Here is a 22,259-nt window from a genome sequence, read left to right on the forward strand (position 1 = left end):
GCAAACACAGAGACAGGAACAATTACCCACAAAACCCAACACCAAACAGGCTACCTAAATATGGTTCCCAATCAGAGACAATGACTAACACCTGCCTCTGATTGAGAACCATATCAGGCCAAACACAGAAACAGACAAACTAGACACACAACATAGAATGCCCACTCAGATCACACCCTGACCAAACAAAACATAGAAACATACAAAGCAAACTATGGTCAGGGTGTGACAGACACATCTACCCATTCCAGGGTTTTTCTTTATTTTTACTATTTTATACATTGTAGAATAATAGTGATGACATCAAAACTAAGAAATAACACATATGGAATTATGTAGTAACCAAAAAAGTGTTAAACAAATCAAAATACATTTTATATTTGAGATTCTTCAAAGTAGCCACCCTTTGCCTTGTTTGCAGCTTTGTACACTCTTGGCATTCTCTCAACCAACTTCATGAGGTAGTCACCTGGAATGCATTTCAATTAACAGGTGTGCCTTGTTAAAAGCTAATTTGTGGAATTTCATTCCTTCTTAATGCGTTTTAGCCAATCAGTTGTGATGTGTGAAATTAGGGATGGTATGCAGAAGATAGCCCTATTTGGTAAAAGACCAATTCTATATTATGGCAAGAACAGCTGAAATAATCAAAGAGAAATGACAGTCCATCATTACTTTAAGACATGAAGGTCAGTCAATCCTGAAAATGTCAAGAACTTTAAAAGTTTCTTGAAGTGCAGTCACAAAAACCATCAAACACTATGTTGAAACTGGCTCTTATGAGGACCTCCACAGGAAAGGAAGACCCAGAAATACCTCCGCAGCAGAGGATAATTTCATTTGAATTACAAGCCTCAGAAATTACAGCCTAAATAAATGCTTCACAGAGTTAAAGTAACAGACACATCTCAACATCGACTGTTCAGAGGAGACAGCGTGAATCAGGCCTTCATGGTCTAATTGCTGCAAACAAACCACTATTAAAGGACACCAATAATAAGAAGAGACTTGCTTGGGCCAAGAAACACAAGCAATGTACATTAGACCGGTGGAAATCTGTCCTTTGGTCTGATGAGTCCAAATTTGAGATTTTGGGGCATGGCACACCAAATCCAATTTATTGGTCACATACGCGTGTTTAGCAGATGTTGGTGCGGGTGTAGCGAAATGCTTGTGCTTCTAGTTCCAACAGTTCTGACAGTGCAGCAATATCATGCACAAAGTAGATGTCCTAACCGACTTGCCGAAACTATAGTTTGTTAACAAGAAATTTGTGGAGTGGTTGAAAACTAGTTTTAATGACTCCAATCTAAGTGTATGTAAACTTCCAACTTTTGCAACTCTCGTGTACGGCACTCGAGTGGTGTGGTCAGCATTGTTAGATATAGTAGAATAGTAGAGAATACAGTATATACATATGAGATGAGTAATGCAAGACGTGTAAACATTTTTAAAGTGACATTATTAAAGTGACTAGTGTTCCATTTATTAAAGTGGCCAAGCTGGTTGAAATAATGCCAAGAGTGTGCAAAGCTGTCATCAAGGCAAAGAGTGGCTACTTTGAAGAATCTCAAATATAAAATCTATTTGTTAAACACTTTTTTGGTTACTACATGATTCCATATGTGTTATTTCATAGTTTTGATGTCTTCACTATTATTCTACAATGTAGAAAATAGTAAAAATAAAGAATAACCCTTGAATGAGAAGGTGTGACCAAACGTTTGACTGGTACTGTATATATAACATTTTTTTTTTGTTTGACAATTGAAGTATAAAAAACAATGGAAACATGTTGTGGATGGCTGCATTATCAAATGAGTGGCTGTACTGTAAGACCCAAAAAACAATAAGACCCAAAAATGGACCATACAGCCTGAGATTTCCAACAATGTGACAGCTTTGTTTGCTTGGTGTGAAAGGAAGTTGGTGTCACACCAGAGGAAATAGCTGTCAATCCAGGGGACATAACCAATTAATAAAATAAATCTGTATTCTGTTGCAATTTTTATCCTTTTAAGTGGTTCTGAGTGCATTATTTATGTATTCATTCACCCACGCCTGGTTTCTCACTCTTGGCAGGTGAACATTGCTCCCGCGACCTCTGGATCTGTCTCTGCCCTCTGGGTAGAGTCTAGTTATTTTACCTGGCCCCAGTGATGGTGCAGGCAGATATTGGGGGCTGGCTGTGGTGCTCCTATTCCTGGTTCTCACTGCCTGCATTAGACCATCCATCCCCTTGGTCTCTCTCTGTCTATCCTACCAGTGTCACTCCTCCTGACCTATTGGCCTACGTGATCCACCTCGGGAGGGCCCCCGTCAGCTTCCCCCTTGCTCTCCAATATACCCGGCTGGCCTCATTCCGAGCAAGACCCAGTCAACCCGTCTGTCTCATGGTCCTCTGATTGCGTTCACGTGCGGGACATGGCACGCCTACGCAACATTGCCTGCGGGGGGGGGGAAGCCACCTCCTGAGTGGCTTCAGCTGTGGGTTGTTTGGGGCCTACCACTCGTTGCCCACACGTGAGCTTGGGTGTCCTCCATCACTGTTTTTATTTTTTTGTCCACTGCAGACAGCTATACTGCCCTGCCAAGCAAGAAGGCAGTAACTTCTCATTTGGACGAAAATGAGTTAATGTCATTTTTTCTACATTACATGCAAGCTTAATGGACAAGTATCCTGTCTCTATTGGTGTTGTGTTTTGGACAAAATGGGGGTCATGTTTGCAGTAACTGCATAAGGTTACTGTGAAACCAAGGTAAATAAAAACAATTTTTCTCAGTTACATGCTATGAGCAGTTACTGCCTTTTTGCTTGGTTGGGCAGTATATTGGTCCGCTAATACAGGACTAGCAAAGGCACAGTGCACTACTTTTGTGAGAGAGAATTTTTTTAAATATGTAAAATAATTTATTTTAGGTGGTACTGCAGCATTTCTCAGCACCCCTACTTCCTGCGGCTATGCAGACGTGGGTGCTCTCGCTTTTGGCACAGGCTTATCATTGGAATGTGTGCCTTATCAACTTTAAATGGGAGTTTCTGTGCTGACCATGCGTAACGGGAATCAGGGTTAGATTTCGCAGTGGCTACCACATCCAAGGGAGGTAGCAGGCACGCAAATGATCCACTCCTGCTTCAGGGAGGTAGCGGCGAAAAAATAACAAAACAGGACTCTTTTGTGTCCCTACAATTGGAACGAGTAGGCTTCACTTCAAATCCTTTAATGAGGATCCATTACGGATGTTTAGAACGGATGTTTTGAAGAATTTTTACAGTGGTCAGAAACTTCTGAAAGTGTCATTAGTTATGTTTAAACAGTACACTTTGACTGCCTTTTGTGTATTGTCCATCGGTGGGACGTAATGTCTTATGGGGTGAAGCCAATAGCCCAAATGAAAGGAGAAAAACTTGTTGTCTTGGACAAAATTTTAAAATAATTGTTAAGCACGAAGCAGATAACATTATAGTAATACATAAAGTAAGATCATTGCTTTTTAATCAAGGTTTAGTGTAATCACTGTGAATCTTACCCAAAATGTAATAGCAAGACACTTGGTTATCATCAAGAACATCGTGTTTTTCATTTGAAAAAAAAAAAAACCCAACAACATTATTGTCTATTTGGGAATCAATAAACCTTTACATTAACCTAAATTATAATGTAACAACAGAGGGCAAAGTCAAGGCACTAATGCATGAAACGCTTAATTAAATTGGATATAAACTCAAAATTGAAGGTGACCATATAACATTTTGAGTTGCTTTGACAGAGTTCATTTGAACTAGGCTGTAGTTTTTTTTAAAACTTGCATTTTAGAGGAAATGATTTGTTCACTTTTGTTATGGCTATATGGCAACTACAGTTGACCGTATAATGAACCGGTGGAATCTGTGTAGTCGTCCAGGCAGGTTTAATTGTAAATGCGCATACGCAGTGACACACACTGACACGAGACGGCCAGAGCTGGAAGAAATGATGTCATGTCCTTTCGTGTACACGCATAATCAAACGATTTTAAACGTCCAATCGTCAGCTGCGGTCCGGCTATGTAAGAATAGCACAGCGTAAACACCACATACTTTGCCACCCGTTTGGCCACTCTCAAACTTTCGTGTATTTTCTTCTCTCTCCGATTTGTTTTGCACACAGGCCTGATTGGATTCTGTTAGTAAATACATTCTCCACTACCATAATAAGTGGTCTCCTAATTGCGCTGAGGTAGTCCCATAGAAACTATTTCAGTTTTCCCGACCAGTTACAGACAGTGCAGACTGTGGCCGATAGCCTACTTAATTGGCACAGCGGCGCTTTGATCTATACCGGATTAACCGAGGCCCGAAACGGGGGTTAGGCCCATTATTCTATTACAGAGTCTAGTTGAATTACACAATATCTAATTTCATGGTCAAATAGGCGAGAGAAATGATTTGAAAAGAGGTTCAATATGCCCATTTTTTTTATAGGCTATCAAAAGCCTGCTCATGCAGTTACACTTTTCTACAAGGGTAATTAAAACAGTATAATTTTAATCAATACCTACCTACTCCTTTGTTTAATGGCTCTGCGAGATGGTGAGAGACAGAAAGGAGAGGACAGGCATTCCAGCAACGATGGGAACCCATAGGAACCGTCCAGGGGTGCAAGCGCACAGACCGCGTGCACATAAAAAGAGAAGACGGATATCCCCTGCCTGAGGACACACCCTCCTCGCCCCCCACACACACAGCCTCTCGTCACTGGCTGGCATCCTTTTTCGCCGAGTTCTTTCCCACAGCCGATACGCACAGAGCCTTGCCCGGGACCTGGGTGATTCGGATCCGTAGCCCTGAGCGAAGTGACCACACCGGGTTGGAAAGCCTACGGAAAGAGTGAGGGACGCAGCATGCAGTGGATAAACAAGAGAGAGTAGAGTCTGGACTGGAAGAGAGGGAGATCCTATTTCATTTGGGTATCAATTTGAGTCCGTGGCGCAAAGAAGGAAAGGGTGTATGCGTATGGGTTTAGTTTGAAGGGCGAGTGCGTTGCGCATAGGGAGAGTGTAATTGGGATGAGAGCTCAAGTCAGGGAGCCAGCAGGTCTGACATTCAAAGCCTCTTAACGGCAGGTGGAGGGAAGATCGACCTGGTGGAGTGAGAGTGTTTTTTTTCTTCCGAGGAGAGACCCACCCTGGACACCGCACCAAGAGGGAGAAGCCGGGGAGAGGGGTCGAGGCGGGGCGGGCAGGAGGAACTCCACAAGGGGAACAATACAAGTTAGGCAATAATGCTTTCTCTCAAGCCTAGTACGAAACGATGAACTGGCGCTTAAAGATAGCCGAGAAAGGGATATTATAGAGAAGAGGGGATACTGCCTCGTTGTTTGTCCTCGATCCTGTGACGTTGAGATGGAGAGAGAAAGAGCGCACGGACGAAATCCGGTTGATTGCTGCAGCGGAGGTGCGAGGAGCTGCGCCAGGACGGAGATGAGGAGAGATCGGCGCTGGAGACAGCAGTGGACCGTGATTTTTCTCATCGCCCTCGCTCTGCAGCCGCAAGTAAGCCGCACCGATTAAGCGCTATTTTTGGCCGTTGTTTAAACCTGCCCTGACTTTTACAGTCGGTGTTTTCTTCCCACATAGTCAATCATTTTGCCCACATTCTACTTCCCTGTTTCTCTGGTCAATATGTCTACGGTTGCTTCTAATAGCGCGGTGCCCACCTGTTGTTGTGCGTCTTAATTGTTTGGTCATCCACTTGTTGCTCCATGGGCGTGTCCTTTCTTCTATAGGCTACATGATCAAACCTTCACCAAGCATGACCTTTCATTACACCAATGCTTGCTATTGGCATTCGAAGACTATTACACTGCAATTGATTTGTTTTCCTGTTGAAGAATGCTAGAAGACCCATCCACGAGGTGCATTGTTTAAACCAGAACCTGCAGAGGGAAATGTTCTGAACACAGTCTCCTGTGGGCTCTAATGGTGTAAAAATACATCCTTTATGGGAGATAAACAAGCTAAACGTTATGGTGTCTGTGGATGGAGTAAGGCTGTCTTCTATGTGTTTACTACTACAGTACACGCACAAGTCAACCTTGTGAACATTATGAACACGATCACACGATGAAAGGGGATTCACAGGAATTGTTGGTCAGTCTGTCCCTGTGTGTGTGTGTTGCGTGGGTGTGCTTGTAATGTGTGTGTGTGTGTTTATTCACGTGTCTTACAGTCAGTGCCTCCCTTCCTTTCTTCACACAAATGTAGTCCATCCTCTCTCTCTACAGTATGTAAAAGCTCTGCAGACGACCAGGAATAGTCCAGCATAGTATAAATCTAAATCAAATCTAATTTTATTGGTCACGTACACGTGTTGACCCGTTCGTCTTGTCTTGTCAGGTCTTACCAGTGTCTTATTAAATTATTGCATCTGAGCTTCCTCGAGTGTGCGGCTCTCCTTTCATTTATCGAGTGTTCTACGTCGCCAGCCAGCACCTCGCCTAAATAGGTGTGCATTTCTTTCGCCTCCACATACACGTGTTTAAGCAGATGTTATTGCGGGTGTAGCGAAATGCTTGTGTTTCTAGCTCCAACAGTGCAGTCATATCTAAAAAGTCACATCTAACAACTTCACAACAATACACACACACATCCAAGTAAAAGTGGAATTAAGAATACATAAATATATGGACGAGCAATGTCAGAGCGACATAGACTAAGATACAGTAGAATAGAATACAGTATATACATATGAGATGAGTAATGCAAAATATGTAAACATTATTCAAGTGATTAGTGTTTAATTTATTAAAGTGGCCAGTGATTTCAAGTCTATGTATATAGGCATCAGCCTGTAATGTGCTAGTGACGACTATTTAACAGTCTGATGGCCTTGAGATAGAAGCTGTTTTTCTGTCTCTCGGTCACAGCTTTGATGCACCTGTATTGACCTCGCCTTCTGGATGATAGCGGAGTGAATGCAGTGGCTCAAGTGGTTGTTGTCCTTGATGATCTTTTTGGCCTTCCTGTGACATCGGGTGCTGAAGATGTCCTGGAGGATAGGTAGTTTGCCCACGGTGATGCGTTGGGCAGACTACACCACTCGCTGGAGAGCCCTGTAGTTGCGGGAGGTGCAGTTGCCGTACCAGCTGGTGATACCGCCTAACAGGATGCTCTCAATTATGCATCTGTAAAAGTTTGTAAGGGTTTTAGGTGCCAAGCCAAATTTCTTCAGCCTCCTGAATGGGTGAACCATTTGAGTTTGTCACTGATGTGTACGCCGAGGAACTACCTTATAAGCTACCTTATTCAAAAACACAACACTCAAACCCCTATGACCACATAGAAAACCAATTCACATTCAGTCAAATTGGACATAAGCCTGTCACATTCAAGTTCAAGTTCACACAGACCAAGAGGGAAAGCCTGGAGGTAGAGCGCTGGCTGAATGTGTTCTCTACTCTTCCACTCCCAGACCCACCCCCAGGCTATGGTTGTCGGCATAAAAGGGCCCCCAACTGGCGGAATGACACAGCCCTCAGTGCAGGGGCAAGATTAGAACGTTGTGTATGTGTGGGTGTGTGTGTGTGTGTTTGTGTGTGTGTGTGTGCATTTATGTGAAATGAGATGCCCATGTGTGTGTGTGTGTGTGTGTGTGTGTGCGCGTACATGTGTGTGTGCGCACGCGCGTGTGTGTGTGTGTGTGGACTCATGGACTGGGGTGTGTGTGTTGGGCCAGCGGCCACAGCCGTGTAGCACTGGGGCATGTGAATGATCCACATGGATCTCTGCACCCAGCTCTGAAGCTCTTCACTAATATAACATCCCTTCCCCTACTGCAGTACGATGCAGACCTTTCTACTGTGCTGTGGGACATTTATAATGTAGGATCAGCACAGGAGAGTTGATATACTGCATCCATTTCAGCATTGAAGATACTATAACATGTAACAGTAGAGGTCTGAGGATGTGTCAAATTCAGTGCAATGCAGATAAGAGCATTCAGGATGATATATTAATGTTGTTTGATACAGTGTATAATGTTGTTCTGATATTACTCTGTTATTACAGAACAGTCAAGATAGTGCCATATTTAACCATGTTAAAAGTTAAGTGTTTAAAACCTCTTAAACCCCCTATTTTATTTTTAAAAATTCAATTCAGTCTGGTATGAGAACGGTAGCCCCTATCTGCAAAATCAGGGTATCTGCGGAAAGCTGAATATATTGGCTATTGATCTGTGCCTTAACATCTTTGGTGTGACTTACTACCATATATGGGCATACAAATGTATAAGGGCAGGCCGAGCCAAATACCTAATTTCAAGATGGCTGTTACCTACATTCGGGTTAGCTTTGTGAAGCACAAACGAAATAAAGACCTAATACGTTGATTCACACCGAAAGCCGGGACTCCACAGATCATGAGGATGTCTTATTTGCCTACCCGTAACCTACCGTTTTGGATCACCAGCCCCGAGAGTACTTTTTTTTTTTTTACTCAACGTTTTCACCAAACAGCCATCATTTTACACGGTAAGCTTCCTTTTGGTCTGTGCTTGGGCTATAGCGACAAAGGTGGTATGACAATCCTTAGGTTGGTAGGAACAAATCTAGCCTATTTCCAATGTTATCTGATGATGTATGACTTAATGGCAACGAATATCGAATATCGACCAAGTGACTATATCTTTGCGCATGAAAAATATGATGAAAACATTTGGATATCCCCTGTATGTCCACCGACACCACCACAATGTTTGAGAGAGGTTGGTGTTGTAGAAATGTAGTTTATTTTATTTTATTGTGAACAATACCTTTTCAGGTATATCCAGTGCGTGCAAAAACAGCGTAATTACCACATTTGGAGACTTTGGAGAGGTTGAAAGGACACTTGAATGTCCCCTGGATACCTCATAACACCACCATGTTTGAGTGAGGTTGTTATGGTAATTGATATGGAAATTGTGTTTTCATATTGAACAAATAGCATTTAGGGATTGCAAATATGTGATAGCACTGGAATTATCTCATTTACAGACATATGCCACTTTGGAGAGGTTTAGGGACACTTGGAAACGCCCCGTGTCCACACCTGACATCACTTACTAAAACATCTGTCCATTTCTAGTTGTTAGGTCGATCAATCCCATTTTTTTTCTCTGATATTGCTCACATGTTGTGGAAAGCCGTCTGATGTGTTTCCAGCTCTGGGCATCAATAATTCATTTATAGCTTGTCAATAAGCTTGTCAATACTTTAAAATTAGAAAAAGAAAACGGTTATTTTGTATGTGCTTGATCTTGTGTATTCTGAACTATGTAACTCCTACCTTCTGATCATTTCCTCGTCTCCCAGATGTCTTCTTTAAAATACGTTTTGGCATGTCAGAATCATGTAATTACACATGAATAGCAGTTACTTTTGGGTATGTCTATTTAGGCGAAAATCTAAATTTTGCCATTACATCTAAGAGGTTTTAACAATAGCGTTAGTAAGTATACAATCCAACTGGGTTCATCCAGGGTCAGGTTGTGGTCCTGGTCTCACCCTGTTTTTGGGTTCATTGGGGACTTAATTACCATAGCTCTCCATGGTGATGCTCGAGGCTGAGCACTTGGAGCGGTCAGATGGAGCGCTGAAACCCAGGTATGCCCGGAATGGCTGTCAAGGGGGGGGGGAGAGGAAGAAAGGAGGATGCAGAGTGATGAGTGGGCCTGTATCTCCACAGGCTGTTTGATGTAGGAGTGTTTAGCCCCCTAGCCCAGGGACAGGGGCAGGTGAGGGACAGAATACAACAGCACAATAGGCTGACTTACCAGCTATTCTTCTATCTGGCTTTTGTCAAGACTATTACACCGTTACTCGTTATTGCATAATTTCATTGTGTGTGTGTGACGTGTGTGTGTGTGTGTGTGTGTGTGACGTGTGTGTATGTGACGTGTGTGCATGTGACATGTGTTTGATGTGTGTGTGTGTGTGGTTTGTGCTTTAATAGTGGTTGGAAATCCTAACCATTATTTCCTTGCCATACAACACACCAACATACACAAACACACACCTGTCCCTCTGGGGGGCTTGTTAGCTCTACCAGCTTGTCTGTCCCCTTCTGCACCCAGCTGAGAAGAATATGCTTTGTAGGCTCTGGGAAAAGGGAGAGGGAGAGATGGAGAACGAGAGAGACAGAGAGAGGGAGAAAGAGGGAGAAAGAGAGATGAAAAGAAGAATGGCAGTGAAGAAGAGCTGGTGCAGAGAGAAAGAGCGAGGGCAAGAGTTGCAGCCTGTTCCCAGATAGAGGAGGAAGTGGAGGAGAAGGACCGAGAAACCGTGGCCAGGTTCCCAGTGTCTGAGTCCCACTGGGGAGAGAGGGAGAGAAAAGAAGGGAGGGGTACTGATACAGGAGAAGAAAGAAAGGAAGGCGCTAGATGGAGAGGTGTAGGAAGGGCATGACACAGGGGAGGTGAGAGGTGAAAGAGGAAGATAAAGAGAGCGAGGGAGGGAGGAGGGTAAATAAGCTAGGAGGGAAAGATGGAGACAGATAGAGGGAGATAAATGGACAGATACGGAGAGAGAGAGGGATTGCTGGAGTGGGGGCGTGTCTCTCCATTGGGATGAAGGGATTTGATTGATGGGGTGTGTGAATCAATGTTGTTTTTCCTTTCTCAATCACCCTCTTTTTTTATACCACTTAGAAAAGGATGACAGTAGAGAGAGAGAGAGAAAATGCTATCCATAGAATCCCATTGCTGGAAAGCACTGGGATGAAATGCGATACTCCACCCATTGATCAGGTGTATTCATCACATTCATTAACGTTTTTTCAACAAACCAGTTGTTTTTGTTTCCGTAGATTCACCCTCTCTTTGGGTGGTGTATATGATTCTGTGTGTGTGTGAGTTATACCTCATCCTAACTCTCCCGTCTCCCTCTCTCTCCAGGCTGTGTGTGTGTGTGTGAGTTATACCTCATCATAACTCTCCTGTCTCCCTCTCTCTCCAGGCTGTGTGTATGTGTGAGTTATACCTCATCCTAACTCTCCTGTCTCCCTCTCTCTCTAGGCTGTGTGTGTGTGTGTGTGTGAGAGTTATACCTCATCCTAACTCTCCTGTCTCCCTCTCTCTCCAGGCTGTGTGTGTGTGTGAGTTATACCTCATCCTAACTCTCCTGTCTCCCTCTCTCTCCAGGCTGTGTGTGTGTGTGTGTGTGAGTTATACCTCATCCTAACTCTCCTGTCTCCCTCTCTCTCCAGGCTGTGTGTGTGTGTGTGAGTTATACCTCATCCTAACTCTCCTGTCTCCCTCCCTCTCCAGGCTGTGTGTGCAGTGGGGATGTTTGAGCTGCAGATCCGTCACTTCCAGAACCCCCAAGGTGTGCTGCAGAGTGGAGAGTGCTGTGACCTCCAGGCCACCGAGGGGCAGCGCTGCTCTCCCAGGGACCAGTGTGACACCTTCTTCAAGGCCTGCCTCAAGGAGTACCAGGCCCGCGTCGTCCCCACCGGAGCCTGCACCTTCGGGGCGGGCAGCACCACCGTCCTGGGGGGCAACACCCAGTCCCTCCGTCATCGAGGTCATGACGGAGGAGGGGGAGGAGGGGGAGGAGGAGGGGATGTCACTACAGGACACATTGTCATTCCCTTCAAATACGCCTGGCCGGTGAGTATAGAAGTGGAGCTACAATGTGGTTACCATGGTAATGTGTTGCGGTTCAAGTAGGTCAACAGTCACAGAGACCTGTGACAGTGTTGACACTAGCTCTTAGCATTCAGTCAAGAGGCTTTGCTCCTATTTGCACAAGCTAGTGGCAGTTTTCTGCTCGTCTAAACACGGGCACTGGGTGCGATGCTGAGATGATGCTTTTTCTCCCTCCTCTCTCTCTCTCTCCCTCATTCTCCCTCTGTCTCTCTTTATCCATCCCTTTCTCTCTCTCCTCCTAAACTCTTCCCTGTTGCGTTTTTTTTTCTCCGTTAAAGTCTCTGATATCGCTCCTCTCTGTCTGACTTCGTGTATCGACTTGCCTGTGTCTGTATCAGATACGGAGTCCAGGCTGGGGGCTACGACTCGTGTACTCATTAAATAGCAGGCCTATTAATCGCACATTAGACCCATCGATAATCCAATTTTATCTCTCTCGTCTTCCGTCCCCCATAAGGAGGACCCAAACAATACAGGAAGAGGGGAAAATAGAAACAACAAATACAATTAAAGAGTAATTTTGAAGCCTTGAGGTTGAGTGGAGGGCTTGAGGGGGGGATAGAAAAGCCCCCTGACCAAAGACTGTCCAAGTCTGTTGGTTCTGGCTCACATAGGTTTGTGTATTGCTGCTGCTCACAAATATGTTGTTCTATTTGACTGTTACTAAGCCCTGAGATGTTCGCTAGGGGGGTGAGAGGGTGGGAGGTTTGGAAAGGGACTGGAAAGACAACTGGAGGGGGGTGAAAGGTTTTAGCTGGTGGTAGAAAGCACTAAAGTCCTCAACGAGCAGTCCCCCCCCCGACCCCATTTCCATCCTTTCATTCCATCCTTCCATCCCTTCATCCACGCCCATTAGACGTAGTTCCCTGTTTGTTTTTTTTACTATAATTAATGTATGTTTGCCCGAGTGGTTTCAGGGCCAGAGCCACAGCGAGTATCCCTTTTAGATGACTTGGCACACGCAGGACGACTGATCCACATTGTCTTCCTTCCTGAGATGGGAGCGCTTGTTTATTTCAACGTTTGCTGTCTCAATGCGAGCGGTCTATATTTGATTAAGGTCTGGAATGCTTCGTCTCTGACCTCCTCCGTGAGGTTGAATGGTTATTCATAATGAAAGTATTATAGTAATGGGGAACGAGAGCTGACGGTATGGTTGTAATTATATTCATATTGCCTAGTAATAATGTTTTTAATATTGTGCAAAGCCCTGGTGGAGATTTAGAGGCGGACCGGGAATAAGGCTGGTCATGCTCACCAGCTGGTCTGGTGTTGGATCGCACAGGTCTGTGTGTCCTGGCTTCAGGCATCTGGAACACATGCGCGCACGCACGCAGCGCCTCCGCGTTTATCCGCCTCACGTTAATCGGTATCAGTCCATTCGCCTGTGGAAGTGTGTCTTCATACACGGTCCGTGTCAGTAACTCTCCTCCATGTTGGGGAGGCGTGTGAGTGGCAGGTATGAGTGTGAGAAAATTCTCCAGCAGAAAGTCTTGTCTGGATCAGTTTCAGGACCTGGCCGTGGGGCGGGCTGGGCTGCAGGGGAAGGGGGGGGGGGACTCCGAGGCAGGCCAGCATCTCTAATGGGGATGGCTTATTTTTTATTTAACCTTTATTTAACCAGGAAGGGCTCATTGAGATTAAATCTCTTTTTCAAGAGCGCCCTGGCCAAGATAGGCAGCACCAAGTCATTACAAAAAATGACAGACAGACAACATGAAAAACTACAAGTAATCTAGTAAAAACCATTGAATTCACAAGAGTATAAAACAGTAAATTAAAAACATTGACAGGTCAGGGAATCAGCCTCAAAATCCTTCATCGGTGATTTAAAAACACCAATCGGGACAAGTTCTTCCAGTTTAAAAGTATTTTGTAAGGCGTTCCAAGACGATGGCGCAGACTTCATAAAAGCCCTTTTACCAAATTCAGTTCGGACATTTGGAACAGTTAGCAGGATAAAGTCCAGCGAACGAAGAGAGTACCCACCACATAAAAATGCACAAATAAAAAGGTATTAAACCCAAAATGGCTTTGTAAATAAAAGTATACCAGTGGCTGAGACTACGAGTGACTAGAGAAGGCCAGCCAACCCTGGTATACAAAATGCAGTGGTGCGTAAGTGTTTTGCAGTTTAAAATAAATCTCAAAGTGCCATGGTAAAGAGTGTCAATTGATCTCAAACACTGAGCGGAAGCATTCATATATAAAATATCCCCATAGTCTAGTAAAGGCATACATGTAGCTGATACTAGCCTCCTTCTGACTTCAAAAGAATAACAGGCCTTATTCCTAAAATAAAATCCCAATTTCAGCTTCAATTGTTTTGTAAGTTGTTGAATATGCAATTTAAAAGAGAGGCCGTCATCAATTAAAATTCCAAGATATTTATATGAGGTTACAACCTCAATCTCCTTGCCCTGACAGGTAGTAATAGGTGAAAAGTTCAGAGGTCTATTTCTTGCATTAGAAAACACCATTATTTTAGTTTTCTCAGTATTGAGGATAAGCTTCAATTGACACAAGGTATGTTGAACAGTATAAAAAGCAGTTTGCATGTTCTGGAAAGCTTTTGTAAGAGACGAGGCACCACAGTAGATAACAGTATCATCAGCATAAAAATGAAGTTGTGCATTTTGGACATTTTTGTCTAAATAATTGATATAGATAGTGAATAAGAGAGGACCAAGTACAGAGCCTTGGGGCACACCATTCAAGACAAACAATTTAACAGACATAAGCCCATCAAATTGAGTGCACTGAGTTCTATCAGACAGATAGTTAGCAAACCATGCAACTGCATGCTCCGAAAGACCTGGCCATCTCTGGGAGGTAGGGGAGAGGCCGTGGGGGGGGGAGACAGGGCGGGGGGGGTGCTCAGGCAGTATTCTGATCCCTCTGCCCCAGGTGAGGGGAATGAACAGGTGAGCACAGTCATTATGAGGAAAGGTGAGCTCTCTTTATCTCCTGCCCTTGCTCTTTCTCTCCACTCATCTATTCAGGGAAGTGTGTGTGTGTGTGTTTGTGTGTGCACATGTGTCTCCCAGCCCCTCACTGTCTAATCATATGGACTGAAGTATTTGGCTGCAGTTTGACTCCCAAGTCCAGGGACAGCTAGCGGCCCAGTCTGGGACGTTTTAGCCAAGGCGTTTCCGTTCAGATATAAAATATCAAAGCATTTTAGAACCGTGAGGTCGTCTCTCTCAAGTCGCACGGTCTCTGCTGTTGTTTCCAACCTTATATCTGATTGGTGGAAGAGGGGGGTCTGTGGGGTTTGTCTTTTTGTCGTTGTCTATGTGGCAGAGGAAACTTACACTGTTTCTGAATGAATGGAAGGAGTGAATAGGCGGTACACCAGAAGGAGTTGCCAGGCAGCTCTTAGACAAAGGTGCATTATAATCTCTCTAAAGTCTTGTTCCTCTCAAATGTATTTTTATTTGTATTTAAACCTTTATTTAACTAGGCAAGTCAGTTAAGAATCATATCTCTAGATCTGCTCTGCCTGACTTGAACTTTCGGGCTCCCGTTGACATCAATGTTACAGTATGATGTACACTGAACTGTTTAAGTGGCCTGCTTTGCTGTCTACTCCCAACAACTTCTCCCATCGTGCTGTTGTTGCCTTGGGCTGGCTTTAGAGGAAGGGCTTGGGCTTAGTCTTTTGTTAAGAGTCCTGTGACAAATGACTTTGTGATAGGCACTAAACAAACGGCATTAAAAAGAACGGAACGGGCTGTGGTCCCCATCTCTTCATCTTAGGCCAATCTTAGGTCAATCATTCATAATCCTGACCTCAAGTGTTAAAGCCCCTAAATCTGATTCCAGGTCAGGTTCACTGCCAGAGGGAGAGAGCTCTCAGCTGTCGGGACTCGCGTTCAGAGTGCGTGCGTGTATGTGTTTGTGGTGTGTGTGTTTCGGTAACCATATCATCTGTAATAATACATTTAAAAATCACTCTCTTTCTTTCTTTTCTTTCTTCATTCGCTCCCACCACTTGCCTTATTTGTTCATAAAGTTTACTTAAAAAGACATGCTTGTACAGTATTGTGTTGTATGTTCAGGTTGTAGAGTGAAAGACCTTCCGTGCCACACATACTGTTTACACGACTAACCTCGTGAATATGGGCCAGTCTTGTGAGGGCTGTAGTACCAGGAACCGTCAGCAGTCAAAGGTCATAGTTGAAATATGTCTCATAGTTCCCAAACTAGGGTTCTCATGGTTGTCAATAGATGGCCACGCTAGAACGGACAAAAGAGGCATATATCCACAGAACTGTTGAGGAAGGACTACTAATTTGTTAACTAAGGGTTCGTGAGAGTTAGTGGTTAAAACGTCTAAATATATCAAACTAAAAATGGCCCTGCTGTCAAACACGCAAAGTAGAGGATTTACACACATGTCATTCAGCCAGTACTCTACTGTGTTCTAGGTTGGTTCTAATACGCTCGGACGCACACACACACACACACACACACACAGCGGGTTTACCTGTGCATTGGCGTTGTGTGGGTAGTCAGTCTGGCCCAGTCACCAAGGGGTTATGAGAGGAGAGAGGAGGACAGAGAGCTCACTTGGAGCGTTCTTTCATTTGGGTCGCTCCCTCTCTTTCACTCGCTTTCTCTACTCCTCCTTTGTGCTTTCCTCTCCTTTGTCCGCCGCTGACTCTCCCATACACGCTCACCTGTGGGGCTGACATTGGACACACACACACACACACACACACACACACACACACACACACACACACACACACACACACACACACACACACACACACACACACACACACACACACATAATCCTCTCTCGCCCTCTCATACTCCCCTACTGTATATGCTTCTGTAGCCACACAGCACAGGAGCGCAGGCACAAATCGACTGGCATGCATGCTGTCAATTAGCACCCCATGCTCGCACAGTGTATCATGACACACAAAGAAAGTGGATTCCGTCAGGGATTGAGCCTTGTGTTTTTTAGAGATAAGTTAATAACCTGGAGGACACAAGTCTCTCTAGGGAGGCAGCCTTTTAATGATTTCATTTGTGTGCAAATTGGATTGAAATGGGAGTTTCTATATCAGGAGGGGGAAGCAGATTTAGGAGGGGGAGGGAAGCAGATCACCTTGGAGATCCTGGAGGGACCGTGTGTGTGTCCGTCCGTGTGCGTGCGTTCATCTGAGTATGCTGTGTTTGAAGAAGTGCGTGGGCACACAGCTTTGTAAGTAGTTGAGCAGGTGTAATTACAGAAGTGTATTGACTCCTCACCCAGCTCCCTCTAGCACCCCCCTCCATTTTTCTGTTTCTCTACCTTTACTACTCTATCCTCCATCCCCTGTGTCCACCCCCTCTGAAGTCACTCATCTGTCAACTCTCTCTCTCTCTCTCTCTCTCTCTCTCTCTCTCTCTCTCTCTCTCTCTCTCTCTCTCTCATGGAAACCCATTCTCTCTTGCTTCTCTCTCTGCTCTTCTCTCTCTCTCTCTTTATCCCCATGGAAACCCATTCCTTTGCTTGTTACTGCTCTTGCTCTCATTTCTGTCCCTCTGTTGATGTTAAACCACATACACTGAGCTCCAAAAGTAATGGCACAGTGACAAATGTTTTGTTGTTTTGGCTCTGTACTCCAGCATATGAATTTGAAGTGATACAACGACTACGACAGTCCTGAATGAATCGTGAGTACTGATGAGTGAGAGAGTTACAGACGCACAAATGTCATACCCACGAGACAGACTAACATCTCACCATTGCAACAACGGGGGAGGTTAGCATTTGTTGGGGGGTATGACATTTGTGTTTCTGTTACATTCTCACTCATCATTAATCACGATTCATTCATGACTATCCGTAATCGTGGTAGCATCTACAGGAAGTGTTTAGAAACATATTCTATTCTTATTTACAAAGAAAGGGACTCCAAAAGGACACAATACATGATTTACTATTCATTTATATTGGGCACAAAATGATCTAAAACACAACCAAAACTAACAGCAAATGCATCCAACAATTGTGTAGTTGATGTAATCATTCATTTGACAACTTTAATACACATATAAGTGAATTTGTCCCATTACTTTTGGTCCCCTAAAATGGGGGGACTATGTACAAAAAGTGTTGTAAGTTCACCCAAAATGGATGACAATACCTTCAAATTAAAGCTGGCAATCTGCACTTTAACTTAACCTCAAAGCTATTGTATCATTTAAAATCCAAAGTGCTGGAGTACAGAACCATAACAGCAAAACAAAATTCACTTTCCCAATACTTTTGGAGCTCACTGTAGCTTCTTTTGCGGTGGGAATTAGATGTAGCAGGGAACAATGGTCATACTATTAACGGTTTCCCTGGGGGCATCCCTGTTCAGGGACACAGTGAATGCAACGTAGTGAATTGGATAAACCCCTGGGTCCCAAGTGCAGTTCCCTGTCCTTTATATGTCATCTTCCAAGTCATATCCTTCTTTTTAAACTCTCTATGGCGCCTTGGAAGCCACAGTCTCTAACTTTGGTATTTGGTATTTTATTAGGATCCCCATTAGCTGTTGCAAAAAGCAGCAGCTACTCTTCCTGGGGTCCACACAAAACATGACACGTAATACAGAATGACATAATACAGAACATCATTAGACAAGAACAGCTCAAGGAACTACATACCTTTTTAAAAAAGGCGCATGTAGCCTACATATCAATGGCATACAACAAAATTATCTAGGTCAAATAGGGTAGAGGCGTTGTGCCGGGAGGTGTTGCTTTATCTGTTTTTTGAAACCAGGTTTGCTGTTTATTTGAGCAATATGATTTTGAAGGAAGTTCCATGCAATAAGGGCTCTATATAATATTGTATGTTTTCTTGAATTTGTTCTGGATTTGGGGACTATGAAAAGACCCCTGATGGTATGTCTGGTAGGATAAGTGTTTGTGTCAGAGCTGTGTGTAAGTTGACTATGCAAACAATTTGGGATTTTCAACACATTCATGTTTCTTATCAAAATAAGAAGTGATGCAGTCAGTCTCTCCTCTCCTCTTAGCCAAGAGAAACTGGCATGCGTATAATTAATATTAGCCCTCTGATTACAATGAAGAGCAAAATGTGCCGCTCTGTTCTGGGCCAGCTGCACTTTAACCTTTCTAGCCCTCGACAACATTCCGCTAAAAAGGCAGCATGTGAAATATTTGTCTTTTTTTCCGAAATATGTAACTTTCACACATTAACAAGTCCAATACAGCAAATGAAAGATAAACATCTTGTTAATCTACCCATCGTGTCCGATTTCAAAAATGCTTTACAGCTAAAGCACAACAAACGATTATGTTGGGTCAGAGCCAAGTCACAAAAACACACAGCCATTTTTCCAGACAAAGATAGGAGTCACAAAAAGCAGAAATATAGGTAAAATGAATCACTAACCTTTGATGATCTTCATCAGATGACACTCATAGGACATCATGGTACACAATACATGTATGTTTTGTTCGATAATGTGCATATTTATATCCAACAATCTCAGTTTACATTGGCAGCTTATGTGCAGTAATGTTTTGATTCCAAAACATCCGGTGATTTTAGCGGAAATACTCATAATAAACATTGATAAAAGATACTAGTGTTATTCACAGAATGAAAGATAGACTTCTCCTTAATGCAACCGCTGTGTCAGATTTCAAAAATACTTTATGGAAAAAGCATAATCTGAGAACGGCGCTCATAACCCAAAACAGCCAGAGGAATAGCCACCATTTTGGAATCAACAAAGTTAGAAACAACACCATAAATATTCACTTTCCTTTGATGATCTTCATCAGAAGGCACTCCCAGGAATCCCAGTTCGACAATAAATGACTGATTTGTTCCATAAAGTTCCATCATTTATGTCCAAATAGCCACTTGTTGTTAGCATGTTCAGCCCAGTAATCCATCTTCATGAGGCGCGAGCATTTCATCCAGACAAAAACTCAAAAAGTTCCGTTACAGTCCTTTAGAAACATGTCAAACGATGTATGGAATCAATCGTTAGGATGTTTTTAACATAAACATCAACAATGTTCCAACCGGAGAATTCCTGTCTTCAGAAAAAGCACTGGAACGCAAGGTAACTCTGTCGGGAGCGCGTCATGAGACCGAGGCTCTCTGCCAGACCACTGACTCAAACAGGTCTCATGAGCCCCTCCTTTATAGTAGAATCCTCATTCAACTTTCAAAAGACAGTTGTCATCTAATGGAAGCCCTAGTAAGTGCAACCTCATCCATATCTCAATATGTACTCGGTAGGCAAAGCTTTGAAAAACTACAAACCTCAGATGTCCCACTTCCTGGTTGGATTTTTCTCAGGTTTTCGAATGCCATATGAGTTCTGTTATACTCACATACATCATTCAAACAGTTTTAGAAACTTCAGAGTGTTTTCTATCCAATACAACTAATAATATGCATATATTGGAATCAGGGACAGAGTAGGAGGCAGTTCACGCTGGGCACACTGTTCATCCAAAAGTGAAAATGCTGCCCCCTATCCCAAAAAGCTTAACTAGGTATTTCCTTGCAGCACTGGACACACGACTGGACAATAATCAAGATTAGACAAAACTAGAGCTTTCATAACTTGCTTTTTGGTGTGTGTTGTCAAAAAAGCAGAGCATCTCTTTATTGTGGCTGGACCTCTCCCCATCTTAGCAACCATTGAATCTATATGTTTTGACCATGACAGTTTACAATCTAAGGTAACGCCAAGTAATTTAGCCTCCTCAACTTGTTCAACAGCCTCACCATTCATTACCAGATTCAGCTGAGGTCTAGCACTTAAGGAATGATTTGTACCAAATACAATGCTCTGAGTTTTAGAGATGTTCAGGACCAGTTTATTACTGGCCACCCAATCCAAAACAGACTGCAACTCTTTGTTAAGGGTTTTAGTGACTTCATTAGTTGTGGTTGCTGATGCGTATATGGTTGAATCATCAGCATACATGGACACACATGCTTTGTTTAATGCCAGTGGCAGGTCATTGGTAAAAATAGAAAAGAGTAGAGGGCCTAGAGAGCTGCCCTGCGGTACACCACACTTTACATGTTTGACATTAGTGACGCTTCCATTAAATAAACCCCTTTGAGTTCTATTAGATAGATAGCTCTGAATCCACAATATGGCAGAGGTTTAAAAGCCATAGCACTTAAGTTTTTTCAACAGTAGGTTATGGTCAATAATATCAAATGCTGCACCGAAATCTAACAGTACAGCTCCTGCAATCTTCTTATTATCAATTTCTCTCAACCAATCATCAGTTATTTGTGTCAGTGCAGTACATGTTGAGTGCCCTTCTCTATAAGCATGCTGAAAGTCTGTTGTTAATTTGTTTATAGAGAAATAGCATTGTATTTGGTCAAACACAATTTATCCCAACAGTTTTCTAAGAGCTGGCAGCAAGCTTATAGGTCTGCTGTTAGAACCAGTAAAGGCCGCTTTACCAGTCTTGGGTAGCGGAATTACTTTGCCTTCCCTCCAGCCCTGAGGACAAAGACTTTGCTCTAGGCTCAGATTAAAAATATGACAGATAGGAGTGGCTATAGAGTCAGTAATCATCCTCAGTAGCTTTCCATCTAAGTTGTCAATGCCAGGAGGTTTGTCATTATTGATCGGTAACAATAATTTTTACACCTCTCCCACACTAACTTTACAAAATTCAAACTTGCCATGCTTTTCTATCATTATTAGTTTTTTTATACATTAATATAATTGCTCACTGTTTGTCATGGGCATTTCCTGCCTAAATTTGCCCACTTTGTCAATGAAATAATCATTAAAATAATGAATAAGCCATCTGATTTGATGGTAGATGGAGTTTAATTTGTCTTTCTGTCCCTAGTTTAATTTAAAGTACTTTAAAGTTTTTTATATCATTGATCTTGGCTTCATAATAACGTTTCTTCTTCTTTTTGTTGAGTTTAGTCTCATAATTTCTCAATTTGCAGTACGTCAGCCAGTCAGATGTGCAGCCAGACTTATTAGCCACTCCTTTTGCCCCATCTCTTTCAACCATACAGTTTTTTAAAATTCCTCATCAATCCATGGAGCCTTAACAGTCAGTCAGTTTCTTTACAGGCGCATGTTTATCAACAACTATATTGTGATCACTGCATCCAATGGGTACGGATATAGCTTTCGAACAAAGTTCTACAGCATTAGTAAAAATGTGATTAATACATGTGGATGATCTTGTGCCTGTAGTGTTTGTAAACACCCTGGTAGGTTGATTAATAACCTGATCCAGATTACAGGCACTGGTTACAGTAAGAAGCTTCCTCTTCAGTGTACAGCTTGATGAAAACCAGTCAATATTCAGGTCCCCAAGAAAGTAGACCTCTCTGTTTACATCACATACACTATCAAGCATTTCACACGTACTACTCATGATTAACACACGAACACTGCTCTCATTCTGTTCTGCTGTCGGTCTGTGGGTGATTGACTCACTAACCTGACATCTCATCTCTGGGAAAAGAGAGTGTGTGGGATGTGTACTTGAGGGTAGATGTCTATATTTTTGGGATGAACAGATTTTTTCTCTCCACAACCTTGAATCCGGTTTACTGAGA

General features: G+C 43.1%; 1 protein-coding gene across 1 annotated transcript in view; it reads left to right on the forward strand.

Annotated features, from left to right (window-relative positions):
* Nucleotides 1–4,767: 4,767 nt before the first annotated feature.
* The window catches only part of LOC112267354 (protein jagged-1b), a 54,472-nt gene continuing 36,980 nt past the window's right edge, over nt 4,768–22,259 (forward strand). Inside the window, exons 1-2 of the mRNA XM_042297094.1 lie at nt 4,768–5,535; nt 11,288–11,629. Of these exons, the coding sequence (XP_042153028.1) occupies nt 5,386–5,535; nt 11,288–11,629 (492 nt within the window). The 5' untranslated portion in view covers nt 4,768–5,385. The remainder of the gene's footprint in view (nt 5,536–11,287; nt 11,630–22,259) is intronic.

The sequence above is a fragment of the Oncorhynchus tshawytscha genome, linkage group LG14 (genome assembly GCF_018296145.1).
Source record: "Oncorhynchus tshawytscha isolate Ot180627B linkage group LG14, Otsh_v2.0, whole genome shotgun sequence".
Taxonomy (NCBI): Eukaryota; Metazoa; Chordata; class Actinopteri; order Salmoniformes; family Salmonidae; genus Oncorhynchus; species Oncorhynchus tshawytscha.